This window comes from Cydia splendana, chromosome 24 (genome assembly GCF_910591565.1).
Source record: "Cydia splendana chromosome 24, ilCydSple1.2, whole genome shotgun sequence".
Lineage (NCBI taxonomy): Eukaryota > Metazoa > Arthropoda > Insecta > Lepidoptera > Tortricidae > Cydia > Cydia splendana.
This window is the reverse complement of record NC_085983.1, coordinates 8991551-9014099: the sequence shown is the minus strand read 5'-3', so window position 1 is coordinate 9014099 and position 22549 is coordinate 8991551. Positions and strand designations below refer to the sequence as shown.

At 39.9% G+C, this 22549-nt stretch overlaps 2 protein-coding genes across 2 annotated transcripts; both read left to right on the top strand.

The window, feature by feature from the left end:
* Positions 1-47: 47 nt before the first annotated feature.
* Positions 48-20016, top strand: LOC134802422 (uncharacterized). The gene is made up of 7 exons (XM_063775083.1): positions 48-194; positions 379-603; positions 1304-1446; positions 1603-1762; positions 2305-2476; positions 18269-18370; positions 18972-20016. The coding sequence occupies exons 1-7, from the start codon at positions 173-175 to the stop codon at positions 19135-19137; spliced, it is 990 nt and encodes a 329-aa protein (XP_063631153.1). The 5' UTR covers positions 48-172; the 3' UTR covers positions 19138-20016.
* Positions 20017-21365: 1349 nt separating this feature from the next.
* Positions 21366-22356, top strand: LOC134802297 (WD repeat domain-containing protein 83). Its single transcript, XM_063774881.1, has one exon. It carries the CDS (start codon positions 21419-21421, stop codon positions 22316-22318), a length of 900 nt encoding a protein of 299 aa, XP_063630951.1. The 5' UTR covers positions 21366-21418; the 3' UTR covers positions 22319-22356.
* Positions 22357-22549: the final 193 nt, after the last annotated feature.

Here is a 22549-nt window from a genome sequence, read left to right as displayed (position 1 = left end):
TGTAGGCTTTATTATGGAATAATAAAAAGATTGTCCATGGTTTGTTTGCGCACTTTGTTTTGACAGCATCGTACCGTTACGTTATGTTTTGAATTGGTTAGATTGTATCTTTCGAAATCTTATATCAATTTTCGAGATTTTCTTAGATTAATAGTGATAAAAAGTCTCCAAGATGACCGCTGATCCTAAATCTAGTAAGTGATAAAAATATGTAATTGCTGCCCTATACGAACAGTTGCATTTTAAGTTAGTAAAATAAGATTTTGATATTTGAATGCCTTTACGTGTATTTCCACTCTTTTTCTGCAAAAAAAGTAAATTCTGGACATTTGCAGTATGTTTGTATATCACATAACTAACCTATTATCATGTATTCAGAGTTATCCGAGCTTCAAGCAACGATTTCCAAAATGTCGCTTGAGGCGTGCTGTGTCGCGGTATTACCGGAGCTGGGGCTCCTCTGGGGCGACGTGTCGCGCGCAATCCGCGCCTCTAGACTGCCCATGACGTCTGCGAGCGCCGCGAGGGTGCTCTGCAAACACATAGCCCGTTCACTGCCGGCTGAAGAATATGATGACTTGTTGAACCGCTTGAAGCTTAAATGTGAGTAAATTTTATTGAAATATGTATTCTAAGAAGGCCTCCAAGGTTCTTTTATATACCTGAGTATGAAATCTAGCTGGTAAGGAGGCCATAATTGCACATTAATTAATGACATGTTATACAGTAGATTTGAAGATGTCAGACACATATAATACATATGAGTAGATAATTAAGTTATTGTGTACAAGAAAAAGTTGCTAATATGGAGGTTATTAAAGAGAGAAAAGCCCTTTAGAAACCTTTAGAGTGAGTCAGCCAACCCTAGCCTTCACTTTCTAGCATAATATGCCTACAACCTCTCTTGCGAAATGTCCCTTTGTAGTGATCCTTTTAGATTTAGAAAATAAGTTTTATGATTTTTTTTGTGAAATCTACAGGACACATACAGGCGTGGTCAGGTCATTTCAGAGAAGGGGCATTTTGCAAATGTTTCAGATGCCCTCAGATATATCAGAGCAGGCAAGGTACTCAAAAATATCTGAACATACACCTTAACATTTTGATAATAGGGGCTTAGTTCAGATATTTGTGAAGACCTTAATCGGCCTGATATATCTGATGGTGACTGTATATTTTTCAAATTGCATCAATTTTAGCATTGCAAGGGGCATTTTACTCATGGCATTTTTGCTATAAGGCCATTAAATTTAAAGAAGGAATATTATGAAAGCAAGCAAATTAATTAAATAATGAATTGCAGTGGTAGCAACCCAGAGCCGAGTGTGGCACCTGGTGTCGTTGTCGGAGCCGGAGTCGGAGGAGCCCGCGTCCGCGGCCGCCATGACGTCGCGCGTGCGCCACGCGCTGCGGAAGGCCAAGGCACCCAAGAATATGACCACTGTGGTATGAGCGAAAACTGTACACAATAGAACCCCATTTACCTTTTAACCACTTAGAATTTTTCATCAAGTGTGCTCGTGTCGCCGCCCGCACGAAGTTACACGAAGTTTTGTCTTATTTAACATTTACTCGCATTAATCCCCAACATTGTTTTTTAAGGTCGAGTCAGTGAACATCGGTGACCTGGTGTACTTCAGCGTACAACTAGTGTCCGCGAGCAGGCAGGGCAACACGCTGTACTGCGCGGTCCCGCCGGGGCGGCCCGTGGCGCTGCTCAGCTCCCTAGGGGCCAAGACCATGCTGAAGGCCATTGTAGAAGGTAATTACCAAGAGTGATAGCAAAGACCCTGTTACCAAAGAGAATTTGAAGTATAGAGTTACTGTCATGGTAAATTATGTAGCTACAGTACATTTACTGCCATCTTTCGACAGACGATTAAAACTGTTAGAACGCCATTTGACTTCGATCATTATTCTTTCACTGATATGTGTTAACTTGTTAAATATTAATATTAACGCCATCTACTCGAGAGTAGGCTGAAGGTTATGGCGCCATCGCTCGAAAAGATTGCACCATACATTTGGCCTACAGTTGTGGCTGTGGCCTATTTACTGAATAAATGTTGAAGTTTCAATTTATTTTTCGTCATAAGTGTGATGAAAAACTTTGTGTGCCACGGCCGATACAGGAATTACGAACTCGTGTTAATTAAGTTCTCGACTTCGGCTTCGGGCTCCAATTCACGCTCGTTCGTAATTTCTTGTTTACCGCTCTTAATACATAGGTAATGTACTGATAATAAATATTTTTGATCTGAGGTCTCGTCTCACCGCCCTCAATACATAACTATCTCTATGTAGGTCTCGGCTATAAAACCTACACGGACGAGAGCCTCCACGGCCGCGACATCCCGTCCCTCCTGCGCATACACGCGCGGGGCTCCGGCGGCGACCACGCGGGGCTCCTGCGGGGCGCTCCGGAGTACCGCCCGCAGCCGCTGCTCACCGACAACGGCATAGATTTTACCTACAAGTGAGTCCTAGCCCGGCACACAGGGACCCTGCACACAGGTACCCTAGCTCACAGGGACCCTGCACACAGGGACCCTTGTTCACAGGGACCCTGCACACAGGGACCCTTGTTCACAGGGACCCTGCACACAGGGACCCTTGTTCACAGGGACCCCGCACACAGGGACCCACCTCACGGGGTCCTGCCCCACAGGCAATTACCAGAAAGGAAATTAGTAATGAACGCATTGTATGACTTCACAAAATCATAATCATTTACTAGCGGCCCGCCCCGGTTTCGCACGGGTTACACAAAACATAAGATATTAACATAAAATTAAAAATAGACAACCTTAATTATTCTTTTGTACTTAGATTGTAACATAATTGAAAGAGTCAAAACATATTTGTTCTTATTGTTTCTGTTCAAATATTTATTTTATTCTGTTTTTAGTATTTGTTGTTATAGCGGCAAAGTGAAAATTTCAACTGTTTAGCTATCACGTTTCATGAGATACAGCCTGGTGATCGACAGACAGACGGACGGAGGAGTCTTAGTAATAGGGTCCCGTTTTAGCATTCGGCTACGGAACCCTAAAAATATCATAAAATTAGTAAGAACTACAAGGCGAACTTATCCTTTGAATGCATTGTGGCTTTCCATGCTTATGCACATGGAGTATACGGGCCCTTTTCTGATGGCATATCACAATTTATCTATAGCCGGTCAAACAAGTTTGTCAGTAGAAAAAGGCGCGAAACTATGGGACTTCTATGGGACGAATGCCGCTCTTTTCTACTGGCGGAAATGACTTGACAGAGTACATGTGTATTAGGAAAAAAACGGAGCAATCCTGGATACCAGCGTCGTATCTGAGTATCTAAATACGTCATCAGCAATCCCTAATTAGACCAATAGTGGGACCGGATTTTTGCACTAAAAGTTTTGATAATTCTAAAGATGAAAAAGTGATACTTATCTGACATGGGACATATTTTTAAGCATATTTGTAAAATATGACGAAAAGTTAGAACGAGCGTTAGATATAAATTAGGTATTTATATATTTTTAGTAATGATTTTTTAATATTGAATTAAAGTGCAATGTTTAAGTTCCATCGTTTAAAATATGTATGACGCTTTATAATGTAAAATTATTAGAATTTTTTTTAACGTGCTTCTTATTCAAACTACAAATTAGCTTATTATTTTGTCGATATTGAATTAAAGTTTAATAAATCCACAACAACATATCTAAATTCTTAAGTTAATAGGCAAGCTAAAAATTTAGAAGAATAAGATATATGCTTTAGAATTAATATGCGTTTTTTGTCCTATAATATCTAATATTGAATTAGAGTCTGTAAAAATAAGTCTATTACTATAAAATAATATACGCAGCCATATTATGGAAAATAAGAAATTTCGGTGTGTAGCTTGCATTGTAATAGTAAAATATATTTAAAAAGGCGCGAAATTCATACATACGCCGCGCTGGTCCGTCAGTGTCGCCGGCGCGGCGCCCGAGAGCCTATCATAGCCTACCTATACCTCGCCCCTCGCCTCGCCCCACCTGCCGCTCACAGCACTGTCTGTCTTTTCTTATCATTCATTTGTTTGTTTACTGTGGACATATATATAAATTAGATGCGGACATTACGTGAAATTAAAGGGGTCCCTTTGTTTCCCATAACGTTTTAAGTCATAATGTATTGTTTGTCATATAAGAACCTTCGGGCTCTCGAATTAAGGTTTATTTTTGAATGGCCTTAGTAGCAGTGTGATAGCGTTGACTCGGCTCGGAGAGTTGGCGAATTGGCGATTCATTCGCCGAGTTAGCGGATCGGATACCAAGTTATCAGTTAGTTTAGTGGCAGAGTTGATTAGGAAGAACATTTAAATTTCGAAATTGTAATAAAAATGTACATGATATTCACAACTATTTTTTACCATAGTTTGTCAAATGACTGTCTCATTTCAACATAGAGAGAATCATCATACTATCTTTGACTTACACTAGTACTAGCACCCAAAAGAAAAAGATGAATATAGTTTTTTGTTTTTATTTACTGACAAATTGGTTTGACCGACTATACCTATTTCTGGTTCCTATTGTCATGTCCTGTCCTATTCAACGTCAATATCATATTATGTATATTATAAACCAACTGCTCAATATTACAAAAACATATTGAATATACAATAAGGTAAGTGACCTCACCTTATTGTATATTCCGTGTCGGCCGTATATGCCTATATACGGCCCACCTTAAATTAAAATGGTTTTTTTTTTAATAAACAGGATATTAAGTATGAAAAACTCACTCAAATAGGTATCTTATTTATTGAAGTTTCTTCATTATACCAAAATAGTTATAAAAATATTACGATACTCTTGGAAAATATACCTTTTATAAAAGTCCTATTGTGGGCCTTATTGAACACTAGCAGGGTATTACTTAATCCCGCAAAAAATAATCATTTTGACAGTAGACAATAACAAATTTTATTGTTTTTAACTTAAGAGTTATACTTTTAGCAAGGGGATGAGAATTTATAAGGAAAAACACATAGGCTACAAAAGTAATTTCAATTTATTGATGAAAACGAACAAATCAAAATTAAATTCAAACTAAATAAAGCGTGGACAAAAATGATCGCGAATTTCGGGACAACCGCACCGCACCAGTGTCGAGCCAAAAGTGGGTCAAACCAGAGGATGGCAATATGGCGCCATTTATTTGCGTGAAGTTGTTGCGGGCTGAAGTTGCAGCAAATCAGTAGGTAATTGAGCGCCACCTATTGGTTTAGCGCGAAACAACTTTGCTCAAAGCTGGTCTTGAAAAAATTAGCGCCACCTGGTAAGGCTTCTCTCTAATACGGCCTTTCCTGACACGAGACCGCCTCGGTCTCTTTTCCTTAATCTCCCATGGTAGATGAATCTTGACCTGTCGTAGCGGAACCGGAAGTATCCTTTTCGGTCGGCATGGGTGTAACGAGTCCACCATCCAATGTCGTTGACCTGGGAGGCATTGGACCCGCGGCGACAGACTCCGGTTCAACATTGTCTGCATCTGCGTAACAGAAACAACACACTTGTCAAAATAAACAAAATGGGATGCTCATAATAACGGGACATGTATCGTGTAAGGTCTGCTTACAAATTGGTGAGGGTCTGCTCACGAAATAATCAAAATGATAACGGGACATGTATCGTGTAAGGTCTGCTTGCACAACAGAAGATTTGATCATTAAATAAATGGACAGAGATGCAAGGTCTGCCTGCAAAGTGAGGTCTGCTCACTGCATCAAGTTACAATCGTGCAAGGTCTGCTTGCAAAGTGAGGTCTGCTCACTACATAAAGTGACAAGTATGCAAGGTCTGCTTGCAAAGTGAGGTCTGCTCACTTAACAATATAGGGGAGTAGCTCACCCTCGAAAAAGGCAGCACATGTGTCCGGAGTCCACTCGCCCTTCCAAGGAACCATATACTCGGCCGCAGCTTGGGTGGTCTTCCCGTAGGAGCCTGCAAGCAGCCGCAGCTCGTACCGCCCATGAGGCAGTGCCTTGACTACGCGATATGGGCCCCGCATTCCAGAGTCCAGCTTTCCTGTGGATTGTGCCTTCTTAATAACAAAAACCATAGAGTTCACTTCGAACATACGAGGCTCGCGCCTATTTTTATTAACCGAAGCATCCTGTAAATCGCGGTTTCGCTGTAGACGTTCAGACACTCGCTGTCTCGCCATCTCTCGTAGACTTTCCCTATTTTGATGACTTCCTTCAATGGCAATATCCCGCACGACGTTGCGGATAACAGGTGTCATGGCGTCGACTCCAACTAACAGATTAAGGGGTGACATCTGAGTAGTCTTGTGCTTCGTCATATTAATAACCAGTTGCAACTTCCACATGACAGATGACCACTCTTCCTGACGATAGTTACTCTCAACCCTGATCATATTTAGCAGGGTCCGACAATATCGTGCAACCTGTCCATTCGACTGGTGCATTTCAGGGGTTATCAAATGGATTTGACTCCCCAACTCAGAAACCCAATTAGTGAACTCCGCACTTTGGAACATGCGGCCACGATCCGCAACAATAAGCTTAGGAGTGCCAAAAAGTGACACAGCGTTTGTGAAATGTCGCTTTAGCTCGCCAGCATCCTGGCGCATCATGGGGTATAAAAGGCAAAACTTCGAAAAACTGTCCACAATAATGAGGACGTAACGATGACCATTTGATTCAGGTAAAGGACCCAGTGCATCGGCATGAATGGTTTCAAAGGGAACATCGGGTTTTTCATACGAATGTATAGGCTGATGGGGAGCACGTGGCAGCTTTTTTTGAGAAAGGCATACCAAACAATGTGACACGTACTTTTGAATAAAGGAGCGAAAACCCGGGAACCAAAAGTGTTTTAAAAGAAGATCACACGTTTTGTCGACACCAATATGGTCATGTTCGTCGTGAAAGACGCGGAGAAGACTGAGTCTGTGGCCTTTTGGAATGTAATATAAGAGTCGGGCTTGCTCTCCAGTAGGACAGTACCGATAGTACAGAAGATCATTTTTCTTGACATATTGATTGGAATCTAACTGGCCATCATTTAATTTTTGTAAGAGGGATTGAGACTCTTCATCTGCAGCCTGGGCCAATTGGGCCCAATTTTGAGGCTTTTGAACCCGAACAACATTAACCGGATTGCGACTTAAATAGTCTGCATGAGGCAAAGCGGAGCCTTTGCGGTACTCGAGCGAGAAATCAAAATCCTGCAAGTACATCCACCACCTGGCAACTCGTGGCAGTAAGTCTTTTTTTTTCTGAGTCAGTTTCAAAGCGTTACAATCGGTAACGACCTTGAACTGCGCACCCACCAGGTAGTGTCTGAAATGTTGCAGGGCCTTGACCACCGCAAGAGTCTCAAGCTCATAAGAATGATAGTTTTGTTCTGAGCCTTGGGTCAATTTCGAAAAGTACTCAACCACACGCTTGTGACCAGAGCCATGAGTTTGAATTAAGACCGCCCCATAACCTATTGAACTGGCATCCGTGTGAACCTCTATGGGTAGTTTCGGATCAAAGATAGCAAGAACAGGCTCACTCGTCAAATGCGCTATAATGTCCTTTCGTGCAGTTTCTTGTTCGGAACCCCATACGAAAGGAACATCTTTTTTTGTTAGTCTGGCAATACATGCTACCTTTGACGAGAAACCCTCAATGTATCTACGAAAATACCCAGCCAGTCCGAGAAATTGACGAACCTGCTTCACATTTTGAGGCACCGGAGACTCAGCAAGGGCTTTCACTTTAAGAGCGCTCGGCTGTACCTGACCCTGACTGATGGTTCGGCCTAAATATTCGACTTTCGTCGACAAAAATGAGCATTTTTTGAGGTTAATAGAGAACCCGGCTTTTGTCAGAGTTGAAAGCACCTCTCGTAAAGTAGCAATCCCTTCGTCAACGGTCTCACTGATAATCAACACGTCGTCAATGTACACCAGGACTTTACCAGATTCAATGAGGTGCTGCAGGGTCTTGGTAATGATGCGCTGGTATACAACTGGCGCATTAGCGAGACCATAAGGCATTTTTAGGTACTCATAATGCCCCTCTGGCGTCACGAAACCGGTAAGCGGTACAGAGTCCTTGTCCATTGGAATCTGGTGAAATCCGGTGGCCATATCGAGACTACTAAAATATTTAGCACGGCCTAGTCGATCGATGTGGTCATCAATAAGTGGTAACGGGGATCGATCCTTAACCGTGACCTCATTCAATTTTCTGAAGTCGACACACATACGATCTGTGCCGTCCTTCTTTTTAACTAAAAGAATGGGGCTTGAGTATTCGGACTCGGACTCTTGAATAACCCCCTTCTCTAACAGATCTTTTATGATTTCCCGGACGCGTAAAGTTTCAGCCTGTGAGAGCCGATATGGTCTATAATGCACCGGTGTGTTGTTGGTAAGCCTGATGGCCATGCTTCCAGTCTTAACAGTTGAAACGGCCGTACCAGTTATAAAAAATGGCGAAAATTCTTTGATCAGCTCAAGAAGTTTGTTCAAATCATCTCCAGTTAATTCTGTATTTATCGGAAGCTGACCATCAGACTCGACCACCATCACTGTTTCTTGATCGTTAGTGACACGAGTAAGAATTTGATCCACACCTCTGCGCACGTACAAAATATCATCGCGGTTAAGCACATCAGTTCCCACTATTACAGGTGCACTCATATCCCTGGGATTCATAACAAATAAATCCATTTCTAAGGTGACATCATTAAATTCAATTGGCAAAGTGACGCATTGAGTAACCACTACTTCACCACCAATACCCTTTAATACGCGAAACACGGGCTTACGCGGAACGTTAAGATGCTTTAAAATGTCTGACGAGATAAGTGTAACTTTCGACCCGCTGTCTATTAAAACATCAACCGGCACGCCTTGTATAACGGCCGCAACTACATCTTTATCACACTCACTATCAGCTTCCCGGCAAAAATTTACATTTGACTGATTGCGAGACTCTGATTTCATTTTGGCATAACAGGTTTCCACCTTATGCCCAAGCTTCTTGCAAAATGAGCACACTATGGTTTTTACTGCCGCTGCTGCTGAGGCACCAGGCGTGACAGCAGCCTGATTTGAACTTGGAGTGTTAACGTCCTCGACTTTAGCCTTTTTGTTGCAAGAAGCTTGTACATGACCGGGTAAACCACACGAAAAACATTTGCCACTCTCAAACCGACGCTTGCGTACAACGTCATTATGACGCCGCCCTTTGGAACCGTCGCGATTACCTCGTAATGAGGAAACAGAAGAACTACCAGATTTGGTTGAATTTGGCTTGACGTAAATTGATAAAAATTCAACCAAATCACTTGGCAAGAGTTTGGCATTTGTAGCGGCCGCTCGAATTTGGGGGTCCGTTATACCACGAATCACAATAGCAGACGTTAGTTCTTCGCTTAATCCAGCTACAGCTCGCAGGCGGAGCAACGATCGCCGCGCGTAGTCAGCATATGTAACATACTGGTCGGAATCGGTTTTCATTACATCAAATAAAATATTAGCCGCATTAGGCTTTTTCGGACATAAAGGCTTAAATTCCCTTTTAAAATTGCTCCAGCTGCGGTCGTTCGTAACCCATTCGTTGAGCCAAACTCGAGCGTCCCCTTTTAGACAATTGCCAATACGAGATAAACATTCATTGTCGGACCAGTTGTTTGTTACCTTAGCTCGATCTACCTCCTCACACCAGCCTTCAATGTCGTGTATGCTAGGGTCAAAGTTAGAGATATAATAAGAATGGTTAGATCTCACCGCGTTATTGATGGATCGTATCGCGTTCACCAATGCTTCAGTTGTAGCTTGCTCCGAAGCCACTGCACTGCTCGCAGACTGCGCCCGTGGACTGGCGCTAACCGCCACGTGGTCAGGCGCGTGTGCCATAGACCGGCTGCGTCTCCGCGGTGGCATGCCCGGCGGCGTGCCCGGCGGCGTGCCCCCGGAGTCCCGACGACCTATGGCTGGCAGCGACACTGATTGCGATGAGGGTGGTTGTCTTTCTAAAGCACTTAAACGTTCAAAAATTTTCCGCATTTCTTTTTTAAGGTCAACGTTTTTAGATCTACGGTCATCACGGTACCGACTTTCACTACGATGACGACTTCTACTACGATGACGACTCCTACTTCGTGTACGTGACCGCCTGTCAGTCATTGCCAAAACTTTATCGATATGAAGATCAAAATCACAAAACTAATTAACTTTTTTACAATTGGGTAGGTAGGTACGATTTAAGAACACGTTACCAACAAAGAAGGAAAAAAAAACAAAGTTAACAATTGTATTGCACAAAACGTTATTTGTACTTAACGCTTCCCAAAAAAAGGAACAAAAAACAATCACTTCCAAAAACTACGGTTATAGTATTGCACAATTTCAATAAATCCATACACGAAGAAAAATAATCGGCATCAAAACAAATATGACGATGGGACGTGACACAATAACTGTTATTCGATAATTTAAAATTTAAATCAAGACGGCTTAAGCAATAGAAATGTAAGGCTATGCGTTAGTTCTTAATATCCCGCTTTCTGATTTTAGCAAGGGGATGAGAATTTATAAGGAAAAACACATAGGCTACAAAAGTAATTTCAATTTATTGATGAAAACGAACAAATCAAAATTAAATTCAAACTAAATAAAGCGTGGACAAAAATGATCGCGAATTTCGGGACAACCGCACCGCACCAGTGTCGAGCCAAAAGTGGGTCAAACCAGAGGATGGCAATATGGCGCCATTTATTTGCGTGAAGTTGTTGCGGGCTGAAGTTGCAGCAAATCAGTAGGTAATTGAGCGCCACCTATTGGTTTAGCGCGAAACAACTTTGCTCAAAGCTGGTCTTGAAAAAATTAGCGCCACCTGGTAAGGCTTCTCTCTAATAATACATATACAAATAACAATATTTGGTACTTCACAACAAGAGGATATTTATAATAAGTTAAAAATAATTCTTTTGGGCCTTATTAACTAAAGATATAAAAATTGTCTAGTTTACGCGAAAATAGTAGGTAACTAAAGTCACTAAACATAAATCTTTATTATTATTATGTTTTAACATCTGGGGACACGGCAGTGCCCCCGCCAAGACGAGCAAAGCGCAAGGGCACTATCTACCTTTTCTCGAAGCGCTTCGTCGTTTTTTGGAACCCTCATAACTTGGGGTTGGATTATACTAGATAAACAAAGTTCTCGGACTTATTAAGTATATCAATTGCATAGCTCTTATACTTTAGATTTTATTCATATCTAAAAACTTCGATTTCGTCACTGACTCACTCACTTGATGATTATCAATACCTTTAGGGTACTTCCTGAAGTCCTCTAAGAAGCTGAAATTTGATATGTAAGATAGTTTTATTACACAAACAACAAATAAATTCAAAAACTTGAATTTTTTAATCCCTAAGGGGATGATGAGGGGGTTTAATCTTGTATGGGGAATCAATAATCGCTGAACCGATTTAGTTGAAATTTGGTATGTAGATAGGTATTGTTATGGGGAAGGATATAGAATAGATTTCAACCTCAAAGTTTACCCTTACGGGGTGAAGGCAGATTTCAACCCCAAAGTTTACCCTTACGGGGTGAAGGGTTTATATGGGGAATCAGTAAGAAGTACATTGTGTAACAGATGCCCCCAGATACTTATTTCAGGATTTTTAATAGTAAATCACCCCCAACCCTTTAAATTAGGGGATGGAAGATTGTTATAAGCAACTTACAAAAAGAAGTGAAATCCCACCAAAAACATTTTGATGTAAAATGTTGCCCAGACGAAACTGTAACGTAGTACATTTTTCTAAATTTATATTAAGTATTATTGAGATGATTCATGATCAAAAGAAAAATACTTTTTCTTATTTCAACGTTTTTAACAGTGTCCGAAACGAACTATATTAATTGCACTTCTTTGCATAATCTGTTGCATTCAGATGCACCTCTAGATGCTTATCTGTTGTCGGGGTTGTCATACGAGTAAAAATAAATAAAACTTGAGATATTTATATTGTCACTCCAGGAAAACTTTGTATGATTTAGGTATGTTTTTTCAGGTAAAAAATAATTTTGATATAAAACAAAACATAGAAATTACAGACTTACAAAGTGGCTCTGGAATGAAACAATATTAGATTTAATGATAAAAATATATTTCTTAGGCTCAGGAGTGAAATTGTCTAAACAATTCAGATAGAATTTTCGAAGGATTTGTGTCTTCAAGGGACTGCCACCCTACTTTTGTTAGGCCCTCAGGGACCTCCATATTGGAGGAGTTCATTCGAGAATGATTTGCACATTTGCTTTGGGAACCCCTCTGGGGACACTCGCTCGCAAGAGCACAATTCATGGGAAGACCACACTTTCGACATGGTGGTCCGAAAGATGGAAACAGCTTGAGTCCTTCGGAAGCTCCACTGAGTGAGTACTAATTAAATTTCGTGGTGATCAACTCCACAATGGCGCAAAACGTTGTGGGTTTGTTCTTAACCAGGGTTTGGTTCTTTGCAGAGTGACTCCTGCTCGAGGGAAGGGAGCGCTCCGCCAGAAGTCTTAGCAGCTTCCAGTGCGGTGAGCTAAATTTACAATTGTTTCGTTTCTTTTCTAGCGGCCATAAAGGGCATCGGCTAATATAACCTTTTCTCGGTTTACAGGAGCCGGGAATTTAAATTAAATTTATTGATTAATTTATTTCATCATTTCAAAAGCTTGGAAGTCAATTTATGAATATTGTTTGGGAGACCTCCTGGATCGAGGAATTTAAGCATCCCATCTGCCACTGCCACGTCGTCTGGATACCACGTGCGCGGCCCCTGAGCTCTACATCTCCGCTCAGCTTCTAGCCTTCTCGGGGAAACCAGCCTGACACCCCGCAGCGTCTGATGAAGGTTTTCATCCTGAGGTCGGTCCTTTCCATGTTTTAATTTTGTAGGGCATCAGCACCAGCTGTAAAGTGTAGAGTGAATTTAAAACTATGAGCAACCATTAAAGTAGCATAAAGCCTTTTGAAAATCCTGGTACATCGAATTTAGTGTTACAATAATTTAGTTCTTAAATAAGTAGAATTCTGTGTGAAGCTTTATTCTGGACCTATTAAGCGGCCCCGCCGTCCACTGAGCTAAGTTCTACCATTAGGTGTCGTCAAATCAAGTTAGAGGTTCACACAGAGGTCATAAGTTTAGATTAAGCCACTAACATTACATAGGCAAGATTTTAGTAATAAATAAAGTTCCTTAAATATAAATTTGTTCGCTTTTTATCTCCCAAAATAGGTTCCTCCAGCAAGCAATTTTTGACACCACATTTTTACTAATTAAGTTAATTTTATTTTCTGTGCTAACGTGCTATGCTTTATTGAACAAGCCGGAGCTTTGCAATCTTATTTACCTTTTAAAATAGCACGTTTCAAAACCATAAGGATCGCACTGTCAAAAAGTTATCAGATCTCTTGCCAAGCTTCTAACTCTACAAGCCCTAACTTCACTAGCTCTACACCTTAGTCAAAGTATGTGGCTCGGCCGTTTCGTTTCTACAAGAACTATTGTATGTATAATAAAAAAACCGCCCGAGTGCAAGTCGGACTCGCGTTCCAAGGGTTCCGTACATTACACAATTTTTAACAATATGTTTTTTTAGTGAAAAGTGAGTAAAATGTCTTTTAAAAACCCGTAGGGATCGGATCAAAAACTAAGTACTTAAGTCCGACTCACGCCACAGATTATACAATAGTTCTTACGAACAGATACTTATCTCTCAAACAAAACGCAAATACCTACCGTTTTGATACCTACACAAAAATACAATGGAGTGACCTTCAACGCGCCGCTCCCCGCACCGCGCGCACCGGCACAACGCTAGGGTTGCTGACGCTTAGAAATGATAAATAAATACCCACTTAAACAGAGGAGTGAAATAAACGGAAAGCTAAATCTTAAATTATACCTAATATTCCGATTATGCTTTAGTGTTTGCGAAATAGTCATTTTAAAAGGTCATATGTCCCTGCAGTAACCGCAGTGTTTACGCCGTTTTATAAACCGCGCAATAATCCCAGCAAGAATTAGTTTTAAAACTTCGTGTAATTTAAAACCAGATAGAGATTAATGTTACATAGTAAAGAAAAATAATAGAAACCCCATGAATAAAGGTAATTAATTATAAGTTAACCAGAGCAAAAATGAGTAGGCACTTTCCGGTGTAAACTTACTGTCGTTAAAATAAACATTTACCAAAATAAATTAAAAATTTACTACCTATTTCAAATAGATAGATATCTAAATCTATACATTTGTCACACATATTAAACATTACATGTTTAATTAAAGAAATTCAATAGTAGGTAGGTACCTACTACCCGCGCGATTCGAACTGTAAGATATCGCGCCGTTAGACATTCACTAGATATGAAATAGTAAAGATATGTGACGTTCCACGGCAAAAGGTACCTTATGGCGGCTGGCGCTTACGCTTATTATTATCGCCACTCCAATATTCAGTCGGGGCAATGGTACCTTTTGCCGTGGAACGTCACATATCTTTACTATTTCTTATCTAGTGCATCTCTAATTCATTTCCCGAATCCCGCCGTACGTGTAACTATCGTAAAAATTGACAGTGCGGCGCGCGGTGACGTGCGTACGTGAGCGCGTGTGGCAACCAACTGGCTTGCTTTTCTACCGTGAACGGGAGCAGATTCGTAGGTATTAATCCGAGCTCGCGCAGAGAGTTCCATAGGCCTGCTCACGCTTAGCTCCACATTTCTAATAGGTTTTCCTGTCATCTATAGGTAAAGAGCTAATATGTGTATGTTTTTCATAATAAAAAGACCCAGTAGTTTCGGAGATAAGGGTAATGTTAATTTTTTGCCTGTTTTCTTAAATAACTTCTAAACTATTTATTTTAAAATTATGAAAAAAATATATTTTAGATTCTAATTCTAAAATGAGCCCCTTCATTTGATATATAACAAAGATATAGTTTTTTTTCTTCTATTTATCATTCATCTCAAAAGTGACCCCTTTATTTAAATTTATATTACATATTTACTTTACATGTATGTCTTTGGGTTATAGACAAATTTCAACTTATTAGTCCAGTAGTTTCGGAGCAAATAGGCTGTGACAGACGGACAGCCAGACACACGAGTGATCCTATAAGGGTTCAGTTTTATTCCTTTTGAGGTACGGAACCCTAAAAATAATGATTATAATAAGTTTTTCACCTTATGCCTATGTGGCGGTAGCAAAACAGCCAAGCCACATATTTTGACTAAGGTGTAGAGTTAGTGAAGGGGCTTGTAGAGTTTGAAGCTTGGCTCGACAAGAGATCTGATAACTTTTTAACAGTGCGAGTCTTAGGCTTATGGTTTCGTCTTAGCAACATTTTACATGAAAATGTTTTTGGTGGGATAATTTTTTACAGTATAAATATTTATTCGTAACAGTTAGTATTATCTTTTAACATGATTTTTACTGTACATCTGGGCCCTATTTCACCAACGTGACAGGTGCGACATTTGTCGACATCACTGTTACTGACGTCACAGGCCTTTATAGGCTACGGTAACCGGTTACCATCAGACGAGCGGTGTGGTTGTTTGCCACCAACCAGTGTTGGGCGTAATTAATTACTCGTGTAATTTAATTACTAATTTAATTACATGTAATTAAAATGTTTGTAATTTAATTACATGTAATTAATTTTTCTGTGTAATTTGCAATTGTGATTACATTAATTAGTAATTAAATTACTCAATTACTTTTCATTTACCTTTTTAATAATATGCAAATATGAACAAATTTACTTGTAGTAATTATAAAGAAAAACTTTTATGAATTCCATTATACGCTGGATAACGTTATAACATATTTTTTATCCCTGGAATCATACCTTTACAGGGTACTATGTGACAAACCACGTTGAATATGGCGGTCGGCGCTTACGTCGCGTAGCACCGCATTAGTATTGGGGCGCCGGTAATAATGACGTAAGCGCCGACCTAAGGTGCCTTTCGGGTTGGACTGTAGCAAAGGGGGGGCTGGGACTTGGACAATTGTAACAAGAAATACGACAATACCTGTTTTTTGCCGATATAATAAAGTTTTTTTTTTAATAATACAATGATAGTGACAAACAGGAATAAGGCCCGTCCGATGGTAAGCTATAACCGTAGCCCATGGATGCCTGTGACGTCAGCAACAATGAGACTTGTCGAATTGTCGCACCTGTCACGTTGGTGAAATAGGGCCCTGGTGCTACATTACGACACCGGTGCTATAATAAGCACATTAAAAAACTCCCTTTGGCCGTGTTTTAAAATTCGTCATTCGTTGCAAAATTTCTATTTTTCGCACTTCTATCGTAAATAACTACCTATGTATTAATAAAAAAAGTTACCTATATAAGTAAGTAGTTACTGCCTTTAAAAAGTTTAAGTGTCTAAATTTTATTAGACTTTTTGATTCTTTAAAACGTCTTTAGGTCAATAAAGCAAGTGAAAAATTATTAGAGTTAGACCAAGAAAAGTCTGTAGCGATTTGGACAGCCCACGCAGTGAAGGTGTTATTTATAAGTCATAATTTCATAGAAGTTTCTTCAAATCGGCCTTATTAATGAGAGATTAAAAATATTCAAAATTATCTTAAAATATTTAAATCTATTATACATCTCATACGTTCAATAAGGCCCGGGACTGGACCTTTTTACCTGCACTGACAGTGGATCTTCTTAGCAACAAGTACAAATTCAGAATAAAAGGGAGCAACTGCTATTTTTGAATGCTGGGCCTTGTTACCCGCCGGGCCTCATATGCCTGCACCTCACCTACCTTATTTATTTGTTTTACAAGGGGAAAATTTGTTGATTAATCGTGCTAATATTGATACCCAAACAAGCGAAACATTCTGAAATTGAACCACAAGCGTAGCGAGTGGTTCGTAAAGTTGAACCTCGAGCGTAGTGAAGGTTTCAAGGGACGAGGGTTAAATAAAATTTTCACTACATCAGCTCGTAAAGGCCCTCTTGATTGTTCGAAACGGATAAGAAGAGTGGCATTTAATTTGATGCAAATTTTGAGTTGTTTCCGTAGGTATACTCGTAAAGCTCAGTTGGTTGGTAAAATTGACTTTAAAATGATAAATATTGAATAACGTTAGTTTGAAATTGATTTAAATGATAAATTAAATATTATCGGAGATATATATATCGAATATCGCTCTTAAACAAAAAATATATGTCGCTAGTCATTTATAACCTAAAAGCGCCAAATTACGCAAAATTATATTGAAATGACACCTGTCTATTGAATTTGAAGAATACTTTAACAAGGGTGGTTATCTGTATGACAATGCACCTAAAATAATTTTCAAATGTATCTATTATTTCTATACTTAACACGATAACGAATTCTACGTAAACCAAACCGCGGGCAATCCCTAGTACATATAGAAATAAATAAGTGTAGGTAAGTTTCCATTAGTGTACCTACTATTAACAATATAACTATTTACCATTGATAATAATTTTATAAACGTTTTGCGTATTTTTTACGGGCACCGCGCTAATCGCTAGCCCGCCACCAGTCCATCGCTGCCTCCTGCCACGGCGCACAGCGCGGCGCGCGAAAACGCCGCGCGTTTGAAATGTAACTCAATATAAGCGCGGAATGCATACTTACGTATCAGTATTTAGTGTCGCCGTGATTTTATATTTCTAATATTTTGTGTGGGAACTAAGATCTTTATTATGACCGTGTAATATTAACTCTACAAACTTTAATTCAATATTGGCTATACTGCTTAACCAGAAATCAATATCTAGACAAGCACATTGTCTACATTTCTAACTTTTTACAAGTATACTAAGTTGATAGATAATATCGTAATTTTACAATATCAGCCACTTTAATTCTTTATTGACAAAGTAATTCGTGTTTTTACGTTCACCAGAAAGCAGCTGTTCCAGATTTCTAAAAACCGAATATTGTGAATAAATTAAAGTGTTATTGAACATGTTACAGTTTTTTGTAACTTTAATTTTATATTTACATAGTTATTTAGCAAAATTAAAATATTTAAATATGGCCGAACGCTCCACCTATAATTTTCTAATATTTTACATAAATGTTATTTAACATGCATGCAATAACATATCAAAAAAGAAAAAACTTTAATGTTATCAAAACCCATTTTTGTTCCACCGCTGGTCTAAATCTAGTGTGGGTACTTTTTTTCTCCAGGGGCTACAATGAAGAGTACATGGAGCTGGTGATGGGCCCCAACCCGCCGCTGATGACGGACCTCAAGATACAGACCTCCGAGCCCTTCTTTGACCCTAATAGGTAATGTCGGGTACAATTTTGTTCTATGCTAGCCCTGGTCTATGCCAGACCTTCGCTTGGTTTTTGCGGGCCGTATTGAATACAATACGGCCCACGGCTCGCAACATAGACAATATTCCGCGGCCGCGACCCTTGAACATCTACAGCGGGGAGGCACTCCTGACTTCGGGCAAACTCGGCTCCGTTCGGCTCAGCATTGCTCCGAGAAATTATTAGGGTTGGCACCACTTGACGTCCCTTTGCGTGCACGACCACAGTTAAGATAATTACTTGAATGTTGACAACCCTAAACAGTCGAAAGGGATGGTGTCATAAGTTAGAAAGGGATATCATGATTCGACCCTGAATCGCTGTCAAACTTCGGTTTTGTAGGAAGTGTCTTTTTCTGTACGGTGGTACTATTACTTATTCTGTGACATCTGTAAAAAAGTTGACTGACTCAATTACCAATAATAATATAGCCTGTCAAACAACTTTGTCAGTAGAAAAAGGCGCGAAATTCAATTTTTTTACGGAAGACCAGTCTTTGCGCCTACATTTTTTTAATTTGCCGCTTTTTCTGCTGAAGGAAGTGGCTTGACAGACTATGTATGTTTTGCAGGTTGAAGAAAAACATAAACCTGACGATAGAGCTAAAGAGCCCGGACATCGCGTCCACGCTGAAGGAGTGGGTGCGGCTCGGCGCGCTGTCGCCCACCTCCCCGCTCGTGCAGATCTTCCACCAGACGCAGAGCAACAGCATCGCCTACCAGCGGGACGACGACTAGCTCACACTATGTACCTTAGGTTAGGTTTTGTCACTAAAAAAACCGGCCAAGTGCGAGTCGGACTCGCGTTCCAAGGGTTCCGTACATTAAGTCCGACTCATGCGTGACTGCACATTTCTTATAGGTTTTCCTGTCATCTATAGGTAAAGAACTATTTTGTGTATTTTTTTCATAATTTTTGATCCATTAGTTTCGGAGATAAAGGGGGGAGGGGGAATGGTCATTTTTTGGCTATTTTCTTAAATAACTTCTAACCTATATATTATAAAATTATAAAAAAAAATATATTTAAAATTCTCAAAATGAGCTCTTTCTCTATCACTTTGAAAAACTTAATTTTTTATTTTTCTCATTTACCCCCCAAAAGTGGCCCCCATGTTTAAAATTGATTTATTTACGTTACATGTCCGTTTTTGGGTCACTAATTTACATATGTGTACCAAATTTCAACTTAATTGCTTAGTTGCCAGTAGTTGTGTAACTGTGACAGACGGACAGACAGACGCACGAGTGATCCTATAAGGGTTCCATTTTTTCCTTTTGAGGTACGGAACCCTAAAATGGACGCAACTAAAGTAAAGACGATAAGCACGAAGAATCTATATTGCATGCCTACAGACTATAAGCCTCGTAAGGCCCACCATAGAAAGTATCCATATTTTTAATTTGACCCTTGTTGTATAAAACATTAGGGTGACTTTCGTTTGTTTTAGAAAACAATGAAACAAATGAAATGCTACTTTATTCAGGTTTTGAAAGGTTCAAATTAGATTAAAACAGAGTGTACATTATAATGCACATTGGGCCTTACGAGGTAATAGTCGGAAATAGATTTAGCTGATTATACACATAACATCACTATGATAACTGGACGTTTTTAATGTCACTCCATACCATACTTTGTGCCGTCCAGTCGGTGCAGTTAGCTTAAGGCCCCAGTACACAATGGGCCATCGCCGGCCACTCCAAGGGACGCATTTATGCGTTAGAGGGAGCAAGTGCTATTGCAATCTCATTCTACCGCATGGCTGCGTCCCTTGGAGTGGCCGGCGATGGCCCATTGAGTACTGGGGCCTTTAGAAGGACTCTAGTTACTACAAGTATAGTCTGGTCAACCGTTTATGCCACTAATACTGACTAACATGGTTGACGGACTATATTTAGTATGTATAATTTATTTGTATAATAAAGACTGATATAACACAACAATAATTGTCTTATTTGGAAAACGAATGCCTACACACTCCCATAAATATAGAAATGAAATAAATATTAACCGTACATTTGCGTGTCATGGCTCCTCTACACGATGGGCCATCGCCGGCCACTCGAAGGGACGCAGCCATGCGGTAGAATGAGATAGCAATATCACTTGCTCCCTCTAACGCATAAATGCGTCCCTTGGAGTGGCCGGCGTTGGCCCATCGTGTAGAGGAGACATCATGTGTGTGGTGGTAAAAATCTTGGGTCTATAACTGTGCCGAATAGCACAAAAATATGCTTCTCGAATAAAATTACGGAAAATTCAGGATCCTACATAGAATTCATACACAGACATACTCGTAGCGTGGACTATGTTATAGTAAAAATCTTGCATCACGCAAAAGAGTAAAGTATAGATGGTCCAGCAAATCTTGTCAGTAGAAAAAGGCGCGCAATTCAAATTTTCAATGGAACGATAACCCTTCGCACCTACATTTTTCAAATTTGCCGCCTTTTTTTACTGACACGATTTGCTTGACCATATGCTAATACTATAGTTGGTCAAATCCATAAATTGTCAGTCAGTAAGAACCACGAAGACTATTTTCATCCTTTTCTTTTGGGTGCTAGTACTGGTGTGAGACAAAGATAGATGATTATCTCTGTCTATGATTGAAATGAGACAGTCCTTTGACAAATTATACTTGGTCAAGCAGATCTTGTCAGTAGAAAAAGGCGGCAAATTTGAAAAATGTAGGCGCGAAAGGATATCGTCCCATAGAAAATTTAAATTTCGCGCCTTTTTTTACTGACAAGATTTGCTTGACCGTCTATATATACTCTTTGCTCTAAGGGGGTTATTAATCCGGCTAATAAACTAGAATCCAGGTCCAAGGAAAGTACATGGCTTAAAGAACTCGCATCCAGGCCATAATTGTTTAAAAAAAAAGACAGTTACTTAACTGTCACTAGTGTCAAAGTTATATTAGTTAGTTGATGTTTGTTCACTAGGTCCATGTGTTTGTTGTTTACCTTTCGTCTGTTTCTGTTTCGCGTTTAAGTTTCATATTTTTACATTATGACTGAATTAAAACCACTAGTTACAATAAAATGTAAGCAACAAGTCATACGAGCTGTGCGCTTCAACATTGACGGCACTTACTGCCTCACTTGCGGCGCGGACAAGAAGATCAAACTATGGAACCCACACCGACAGCTCTTACTTAAAACTTACGGAGGACACGCGAATGAGGTCCTAGATGCTGCCGGGAGCTGTGATAGCAGTCAAATTATATCCTGCAGTGCTGATAAATCGGTTATTCTCTGGGACGTGACGACGGCGCAGCCGCTGAGACGATACCGCGGGCACGCCAGCTCAGTGACTCGCGTCAAGTACAACGAGGAATCTACTATGGCTGTCTCCGGCTCTGTGGACAACACAGTCGCCTTCTGGGACGTCCTAAGCCGTCGCCAAGAGCCTGTGCAAGTTTTAAAGGATGCTAAAGACACTATAACCTCAATACAAGTGACAGATTACGAAATTGTGACCTGTTCCGTAGATTCCCACGTAAGACGTTATGATATGAGGGTGGGGAAGATGTTTTCAGACTACATTGGACATATAATAACATATGGGAGCTTAACTCATGATGGCCAGTGTTATATTATAAGTTGTGCAGACAGTACCGTTAAGCTATTTGATAAGGATTCTGGGGAGTTGCTAAATACATTCACTGGTCATGAGAGTAAAGACTTTTTGCTAGAAAATGCAGTGAACGCTAAAGACAGTCATATTATCTCTGGCTCGGCGACAGGGGAAATATTTTTCTGGGATTTAATTAGCAGTAATGTTAGTAGTAAGTTAGTTCATAGTAAGAATAAGCCGGTGGTATCTTTGAGCCACCATCCTACAGAAGATTACTTGTTAACGGCATGTGAGGATGAAATAATTTTGTGGGGTGATGTCCTCCTGCCATAACGTGGACTGTAAAATAATGCACAAATAAAAGTGGTTAATTGATTTGCTTTTTTTTTGCTTTATTTCTCCTGCTTTTGAGAACACCATAGTAGATTAAAATACATTAACAATTAAAAATAATTCAATCATAATCACATAAAAAAATCAATATAATGCTATGAATCATCACAATCAAAATAATTACACAACAAAACAATATTGTTACAGATCGGAACGCTCATTATTTCTTCC

What these genes read in the sequence shown, in the direction of transcription:
- LOC134802422 (XM_063775083.1), top strand. Translation starts at nt 173, where the DNA reads ATGACCGCTGATCCTAAATCTA. An exon ending in CCAAGAATATGACCACTGTG is followed by an intron (nt 1,447 to 1,602) that starts GTATGAGCGAAA and finishes TTGTTTTTTAAG; the next exon opens with GTCGAGTCAGTGAACATCGG. An exon ending in GGCATAGATTTTACCTACAA is followed by an intron (nt 2,477 to 18,268) that starts GTGAGTCCTAGC and finishes TTTTTTCTCCAG; the next exon opens with GGGCTACAATGAAGAGTACA.
- LOC134802297 (XM_063774881.1), top strand. Translation starts at nt 21,419, where the DNA reads ATGACTGAATTAAAACCACTAGTTACAATAAAATGTAAGCAACAAGTC.